This window comes from Bidens hawaiensis, unplaced genomic scaffold (assembly GCF_021521415.1).
Source record: "Bidens hawaiensis isolate Kalapana, Puna unplaced genomic scaffold, B.hawaiensis_p1.1 tig00045234_1, whole genome shotgun sequence".
In the NCBI taxonomy this organism is placed as follows: domain Eukaryota; kingdom Viridiplantae; phylum Streptophyta; class Magnoliopsida; order Asterales; family Asteraceae; genus Bidens; species Bidens hawaiensis.
The window spans coordinates 3,697-12,486 of NW_027498025.1; the positions used below are offsets into that span (position 1 = coordinate 3,697).

Below are 8,790 nucleotides of genomic sequence, written 5' to 3' on the forward strand. Positions count from 1 at the left end.
TTTTCATTCTTTCTCTGAAGGAGAAAAAGTAGAGGAATATTGCACAATGCAAATTAGTTACTTAATTGTGGACAAATGGGCTGCTAAATTAGAGACATGGGACAAACTGATTGCAGTTAGATATTCAGATTTAGAAGCTAATTATGAAATTAAGAAGAATATATGCAGATGTCATCCAAAATATATTTTTATTGCTCAGCAGAAGCAACATGACCAACCTTTCTTTATCGTCCTTCTACATCAGTAATAGTCAACTGATTAATCTCTGATTCACTCAAATATGATGGCAAGCTATGAGCGCGCCTTTTAGAAACAAAAGCTGGTTCTTTAGGATCCAGGAGGCTTTCAATATCCATCCCCAACATACCAAGCACGCCAGTCATGGTAGGCCGATCATGAGGGTCTTCTTGTACGCATAACAGCCCGATAATCATACATCTCAACACTTCAATCGAATTGCATGATTCAGCTAATACTGGATCTAGTAAATCTAATGGCTTTTTGTCTTTCCACAAGCTCCAAGCCTGAAATGCATCAAGATTAAATGAAAAGCTACCAAAAGATTTAGTTTTCAGTAATCTTTAGGAACTCACTCACGTAGGCTATAATGCTAAAGGCTTTTTTATTATGATAATAACCCGTGTTTCTTTTACCACTAATAATCTCCAGTACAACTACTCCAAAGCTAAAAACATCTGACTTTACTGAGAAGAACCCATTTAGCGCATATTCTGGTGCCATATAGACGCTGCATTAGGAGCATTTTTAGAAGATTTTAAATGTGAAAAAGTAGAACTAGATTTTAACATGTGAAATGTACGTACAAAGTTCCAACAATTCTGGTGCGGCTACCTTCTGTATCTCTGCCTTTAACAATCTTTGCCAAACCAAAGTCTGATATTTTGGGATTCATATCCCTATCTAATAACACATTGCTTGCTTTCAAATCTTTGTGAATAATCTTCAACCGTGAATCTTGGTGAAGATATAGAAGTCCTCGAACAATTCCCATAATAATATCAAAGCGTAACGCCCAGTCAAGATGCATACAACGCTTCCTATCTTGCAAAAGTATTATCAAAACAGATTTGAGATTGTTAACATAAAAATAATTGCAAATGAAAGAAAAAGATGGAGAGGCTAACCAAATATGAAGTGGTCCAAACTTTTATTAGGCATGAATTCATAGAGTAGTATCATTTCATGATTCTTCATGCTGTATCCCAAGAGCCTTATAAGATTCTGATTTTGAAGTTTGGCAATTAATAATACCTCGTTTTTGAATTCCTTCAGACCTTGTTTAGACTGACTTGACAGCCTCTTCACTGCTATTTCTGCTCCTCCAGGAAAAGTTCCCTTCTCAAAACATATGCGATCAGTAAAGTACCACATTAGACGCAACTTGTTTAAACTCAAACCTCAAGAGTTATTGTTACCTTGTAAACAGGGCCGAATCCCCCCTGTCCAAGTTTATTTGCAAGGGAAAAATTCTCAGTTGCATATAATATTCTTTTGAATTCAAAGAAAGGTACATCAAGACCTTTTCTATCTTCACTCAGCACACCTCGGTCTAGATATGGAGGATATAAATAACTAATGTTCAATGATAATCGTGCATGCTGTGAAAATTATGATAACGGTATAAAATTGCGGCATTTACCTCGACTTTGCATCCTTCTGTAGAATATAACACCAATGATGCAAAGAAAAGCAAGACCCAAACATCCCGAAATGATCCCTGGGATGAAGAGTTGAAAGTTTCTTAATACAGATTTTAAGGACAAGAAAAATAAAAATAGAAATTAAAACAAATTTAAGATTACCTGCGATTAGCACTTTGGGATTGTTAACGTGGCGATCAGATGAAGAAACTTTGATGTAGATCTTGTCTAGATGAGTTACATTTGACAAAAGCTCAAGTGATATGTTATTCAAGTTTTCACTATTCCAATGAAAACATATATTGGAGATAAAAGTATACGCATTACAAATGCAGTAATCCAAGCAAGAACTTCTGCATTCTGATTCATCTAATTGCTGGCCTTCACTTTCAGGAAATGCAGAAGGAGCGATTTCCTTGAAATAATTTAAGATGAACACAGGATTCTCTATCTTAGCGCTACAATTCAATCCAATGTTTCTCACGCACCCGTCAGAGAAACTGCCCAGAGTCCAATCCCTTGGTGATCGATCTAGGCTCGAAACCAGTCAAGCAATTACAGGACGGCAACATCTGTGAGTTGCAAACACCAAACGGACCACACCCACCATAAACATCACAAATAGCTTGTGGTTGAGACCAAAACAAAGTCCACTGCCCATTGCTCTCGAACCATGAGAGTTGCTGAATCTGCCCTGAGATGTCTATAATTAATCTTGAAATAATTGAAGAATCGGATATAGAATAAGTAAGATAACTCTCATATTCATTATCAATTTGGCTGAAATTATAGATATGATTCAACCTCATTTCAGGTATTAAGCTAAAGATTTGACCATCCCAACTTCCACTAGTCCAATACTGTACAGATCTATTCCACATGATTACAAACTGCTTTCGGTCTTGGTCAATCTCTAAAGAAAAGAGTCCCGCCGCAGGATTTTCTACAGTTTTCCATGAACTAATAACCTGCTTTGTATTCGTACGCTTGTTGCATAGTAACTTCATACCAGGCAAGAGAGTATGGGTTGGATGATCAAAACTTTGCCAGATTGGTAGGCTTGCATTTGATCCATATCTTAAAACTAAATTACCATCAAGAAGAATTACTGCTGCAGATGTAGCAGTAGAATTCATGTTTGTTGACCAAATTTGGGTGTTTGACTCATCCAAGAGCACTAAGTTACCATCCATTATAATCAACTTAGAAGAGAAACTATCAGAGATTGGTGTTTCTCTATTTGCTACCCAAACTATGGTTGTTGTTTTGACCTTTTTGTACCAAATTCCTATGTAATAGTTGGGAGACTTACCTGGTTTAAAGAAGCCCATTTCAAAATTTCCGTCCAGCGAGACAAGTGTCTGATTTCCGGAAATAGATTGATTTACATCTAAAGTATCAGCTCCATATGAGAGAGGAGGAATGATAAAGAAATAGAAAAAGAGAAGTGAAACTATCAGAATTATTCTTTTGCTTCTGCAGATGCTCAAATTGGCAGATTCCCACAAATTATAAGCATGGCTATCGATAAACTTAAAAAGTTGACTTGAACAATGCCACTCAATACGGAATATAATAATCAAAGCATGTAACATTCGTTTACACACCCTCGATCCATAGCAATAATCATTTTTATTTATTTTGTATCCTTGAGTCCAAAGGCCGGTATCAGCAAGTCGTTAATGTGGGCAAGGCGCTCACCCGAATGGATAATGATAATATAATTTTAGTCCTTTCGCTATTAGGCAAATTGGTTGAAATTGGCATCTTTGAACTGTTCTTCCCTCCTCTCCTGCTTTTGAAGTTTCCCAGTCAAAATTCTTATAAAAGAATCATAATAAATACACTAATTAAATAAACTTCAACCGTTTAATTGCCATTGTCATTTTCAGGAGAGTGTAAAGGCCCCATCACAAAATATTATTATCTGCAATAAATAATGCTTGGTCAATCTCTTCACATAATATAGAAGTATACATGTATGACCACCTGTCCAGCTCTGTCCTCCCCCTAGCTTTCTTTCTAAACTCCATTTTAGAATATGCAGCGAATTAAATCAATTTCATCATTCGTCACGAGTAGACGATACAAAACAGTTCATCCCGGGATCTTGACAGTTAAGCTGAAGGATATCAATATTGTGAAGGTCAACTTGGCAACTGACTGTTGTTGTGCGTGTGATATCGACGTATTGATGGAAGGAACAAAACTAACATAAAACTTTGGATGGATAGACAGTGTCTTTTCTTTTCCGGTTAAACTGATTTTTATTGATGCTTTACTATCTGATACTTTCACCCTTTTTTTTTAATAAAAACTATTTATGTGTTTAAAATACAAATTATCACATCTACAACCTTTTTTATTTAAGCCTACATTTTTAAATATAAACAATGTTTCTATGTCAAAATATTAATTACCACATAATATTTGATATTTTATTGTAAATTCATAAAAATTATACAGTTTATTACGTAAATACAATTTATTAATAAAGTTTTAAGAAAATGCAAGCTATCTATAAAAACTATTAGAAAACACTCTCTAAATATATAAAACAATTATAGAAAAAAAACGTATTTTTTAATAATTATATTTTTAAATAAGAAAAAAAGATGTTTTTAGTAATTAAAAAAAATAATTCTATAAAATATAAAAAATAGCAATCAAAAAACAAAAGTGTTTTAGCATCACCCTTATACAATTACCGTAAATGTTATTTAATAAGGGGAAGAGATGTACGCTCACTAACACCCATATCAGTTACTGTAAATATTATTAATGATGGGTAGGTTTTTGTGCTTGCTGTTAAAAAAAAAAGGTATGCTTAGCAACAACTTTGCACAATTAATGTAACTGTGGTAAAGGCCATTTAACTATATGAATGTTATTAATTATTTCAAAAATTGTAATCAACTTTAAAAAAAGTGTTTTAATTAGGTCATTTAACTTTAAAAAGTGTTCCAATTAAGTCACTCAACTTTCATGTTTGATAAATTAAAAGTTTTAACATGTTTTCTTTAGCTCTTTTCTTTTTTGTTTCACATAGGAAATGTTTTTATATTTTTTTTGAAGTTGACGTTGACTGGCGACGTGAATTTTATTTTTTATTTTTAAATTTTAATATAATTAATGTTTTTTAATTTTTTAAAAATTTAACTACATATATTGTAAATTCCGACTCCCACATCTTATCCTCCATTTCTTTCTTGACGCACAAAAAATTCGGTGAGACTTGATTTGAAGATTTAATGACCCGATTTGAGAAAAATATGCATTAGTGACCTAATTGGAACACTTTATGAGATTTTCCCATTTCGAAATCATATTACTTTTTATTACTTATAACAATAAGCCCCTCAAGAGTTCATTCTTACAACTTCGTCCAACTAGCTTCCCACTGAATTAAAATAATTATTCTTTCTTTTTGTAATATATATTAAGTCAACGGTCATTACAAACATATAAGTGAATAACTTACTGGTAATTGAAGGCTATTAGTAGTACTACATAAATGGTTTAACAAGGTTGACATAAACGCCATGGTGAAAGAATAATATACGGAGATTTCATCCAGAAAATAAACGTGCATTTTGGAATATGACCTACCTTACCTTTGTATCCTATCGTCCTTCTTCGTCGGTAATAGTCAACTGATTGATCTCAGATTCAGTCATATGTGATGGAGAACTACGAGCTCGTGCTTTAGCAATAAAAGCTGGTTCTTTAGGATCCGGGAGGCTTTCAATATCCATCCCCAACATACCAAGCACGCCAGTCATGGTAGGCCGATCTTGAGGGTCTTCTTGTACGCACAGTAGCCCGATAATCATACATCGCAACACCTCAATCGAATTGCATGATTCAGCTAATGCTGGATCTAGTAAATCTAATGGCTTTTTATCTTTCCACAAGCCCCAAGCCTGAAACAAAGAAAGATTAAATAAAAAGCTAGAAAAAAGATTTGGGTTTCTAAATTCTTTAAGAACTCACATATGATACAAGGCTAAAGGCTTGTTGATTATGATAATAGCCTGTGTTTCTTTTTCCACTAATAATCTCGAGTAAGATTACCCCAAAGCTAAAAACATCTGATTTTACAGAGAAGAACCCATTTAGTGCATATTCCGGAGCCATGTAGCCACTGCATGAATATTGATTAGTAGTAACATCACTTCATGTTAAAACAATTTCTAATAACCAAACTAGATTTGAACAATATATATAGTTGTGGAATGTAGTTACTAGGTTCCAATCACTCTAGTGGTGCTAGCTTGTGTATCTCGGCCTTTAACTATCTTAGCCAAACCAAAGTCTGAGATCTTGGGATTCATTTCTTCGTCTAATAATACATTGCTTGCTTTCAAATCTCTGTGAATAATCCTCAACCGTGAATCTTGGTGAAGATATAAAATCCCTCTAGCAATTCCAATAGTAATATCAAAGCATGACGCCCAATCAAGACGCATACAAATCTTCCTATCTACAAAAGCCTCATAATGCCAGATTTCAAATTATTAACATAAAAGGAAACACAAAAGGGGGTAACGGCGCAGCTTGTTGCCGGTTTACCTGCTTCTCTATCGCAATTGGATCATTTTATTTGTTAAGAATATTAATTTTGTTTATGTTAAAAAAAATTAGGAAACAAAAAAAAGAAAAAAACATAAAAGTAGTTGCAAATTAAAGCTAGTAAAAGATTGAGAGGCTAACCAAATATGAAATGGTCCAAGCTTTTATTAGGCATGTATTCATAGAGTAATATCATTTCATGATCCTTCATGCTATATCCCAAGAGCCTAACAAGATTACGATGTTGGAGTTTGGCAATTAATAACACCTCATTTTTGAATTCCTTCAAGCCTTGTCTAGATTGACTCGACAACCTCTTTACTGCCATTTCTGTTCCACCAGGGAAAGTTCCCTTCTCAATATGCAATTAGTAAAGCACCACATCAATGTAGGGAAGTTGGGCGGGTTAGGTAACATAGTTTTGGGTGTGTGCCAGTTTGTAATAAGCAACACACTCATAAAGTCTAGAGCTTTTTACCTTGTAAACAGGGCCGAAACCCCCTTGTCCAAGTTTATTTGCAAGTGAGAAATTGTCGGTCGCAGATACTATTCTTTTGAACTCAAAGAAAGGTACATCAAGGCCTTTTCTATCTTCTTCACTGAGTACCCCGCGGCCTACAATATCAAGAATATGATTTTAATAGCAATTGCTCACTGGGAATCATATATGCTGAACAAATGTAGTTAAAAGGTATAAAATTGTGGCATTTACCTTGACTTTTCATCCTTCTATAGAATATAAAACCAATGCTGCAAAGAAACACAAGACCCAGACATCCTGAAATGATCCCTGCAACTAGCACTTTGGTATTGTTTTTGCGATCATCAGATGAAGAAACTTTGATGTAGATCCTGTCTAGATGTCCTTCGTTTGAGTAAAGATATGTGATACCGTTATTCAAATTTTCATTTTTCCAGTGCTGACACCTATTGGAGATAAAAGTATATGCAACACAAAAGCAGTAATTCAAGCAAGAAATTCTGCATTCTGATTCATCTAATTGCTCTTCACTTTCTGGAAATGCCGAACCAGAGTAATTTCTGAAGTAACTTAAGATAAACAAGGGTTTTTGTGACTTATCATTACACTTCAACACATTTTTTCTCACACATCCACTAGAGAAACTGCCCAGATTCCAATCACTTATTTTTCTAGGCTCGAAATCAGTTATGCAATTACAGGATGGCAACATCTGCTCATTGCAAACACCAAATGCCCCGCACACACCATAAACTTCACATAGACGTCGTGGTTGAGACCAAAACAAATTCCACTGCCCAGTAATTTCCAACCACGACAGCTGTTTTATCTGCCCTGAGACGTCTATAATAAATCTTGAAATAATTGAAGGATTGTATAAAGAATAGGTGAAATATCTCTCATTTTCATTTTCTACATAGCTGAAGTTATATATATAATTCAACCTCATTTCTGGTACCAAGCTAAAGAGTTGATCTCGATCATTCCAAGATCCACTCGTCCAATACACTGTGGACGTATTCCACTTGATCAGATACTGCCTTCCATTTGGGTCGAGCTCTAAAGAGAAGAGTCCCGTCCCAGGATCATTGTTATTTCTCCAAGAAGTAAGCACCTGATTTGTATTTGTACGCTTGTTGTATCCCAACTTACCACCAGGCAAGAAAGTATGCGTTGGATGATCAAAACTTTGCCAAACTGGTAGGCTTGAATTTGATCCATATCGTAAAATCAAATTACCACCATCAAGAAGAACAACTGATGCAGGTGTAGCAGCAGAGCTCATGTTTGTTGACCAAATTTTAGTTTTTGACTCATCTAAGAGTACCAAGTTGCCATCTATTATTTTCAATTCAGAAGAGAATTTGTCAGAGATGGGTGCATCTCTATTTGCTACCCAGACCACAGTTTCACTAGTAATTCTTGTCTTATTGTACCAAACTCCAATGTAATAGTTCGGAGACTCACCTGGTTTAAAGAAACCTATTTCAAAATTTCCATCACGAGAGACAAGTTTCTGGTCTCCCGAGAGAGATTGATTTACAGCCAAAGTATCAGGTCCAGATGACCGGACAGGAATTAAAAAGAAACCGAAAAACAAATGGAAAGCTACTAAAATCATGCTTATTAGTTTATCATACTCAACTTGGCTGATCTCCACAAATATGATCATGTGCAATTGGAACAAGTGAAAGCGAGGACTTGGAAAAATCTTCCCTTAGTCAATGGTTACGTATGGAGGATAATAATAATAATAATAATCTAAACAGTAGTATAAGTTTCAGCCACAAATACTTGTCAGCATGTCATTGCTAAATAAAGCGTCTTTCCACCTGTGAATTACTTTCTTTGACCTGTTCTTCCTCTCCAGCTTTTGAAATTTCTTCATCACCAATTCTTTCCAAAATAATTACAAAATATTCAAACTTTATAAATATAACTATTTTTATGAATTTCCATCGTACCAACCCACCGTTACATACCGAAATAAAGATATATCTAGTCTGTCCCTGATTTATTACGCCAATTTGGCAACCCGGATTCCGATTGGGGACAATGACGGTTGATTTCTGTTGA

At 34.8% G+C, this 8,790-nt stretch overlaps 1 protein-coding gene and 1 pseudogene across 1 annotated transcript; both read right to left on the reverse strand.

The window, feature by feature from the left end:
- Positions 1–224: 224 nt before the first annotated feature.
- On the reverse strand, positions 225–3,256 carry LOC143595468 (G-type lectin S-receptor-like serine/threonine-protein kinase At4g27290; annotated as a pseudogene).
- A 2,028-nt stretch (positions 3,257–5,284) lies between these two features.
- LOC143595472 (G-type lectin S-receptor-like serine/threonine-protein kinase At4g27290) lies at positions 5,285–8,335 on the reverse strand. Its single transcript, XM_077074469.1, has 6 exons — positions 6,889–8,335; positions 6,712–6,848; positions 6,375–6,585; positions 5,907–6,144; positions 5,655–5,805; positions 5,285–5,584 (listed from the first exon to the last, which is right to left on the reverse strand). The coding sequence occupies exons 1-6, from the start codon at positions 8,333–8,335 to the stop codon at positions 5,285–5,287; spliced, it is 2,484 nt and encodes an 827-aa protein (XP_076930584.1).
- Positions 8,336–8,790: the final 455 nt, after the last annotated feature.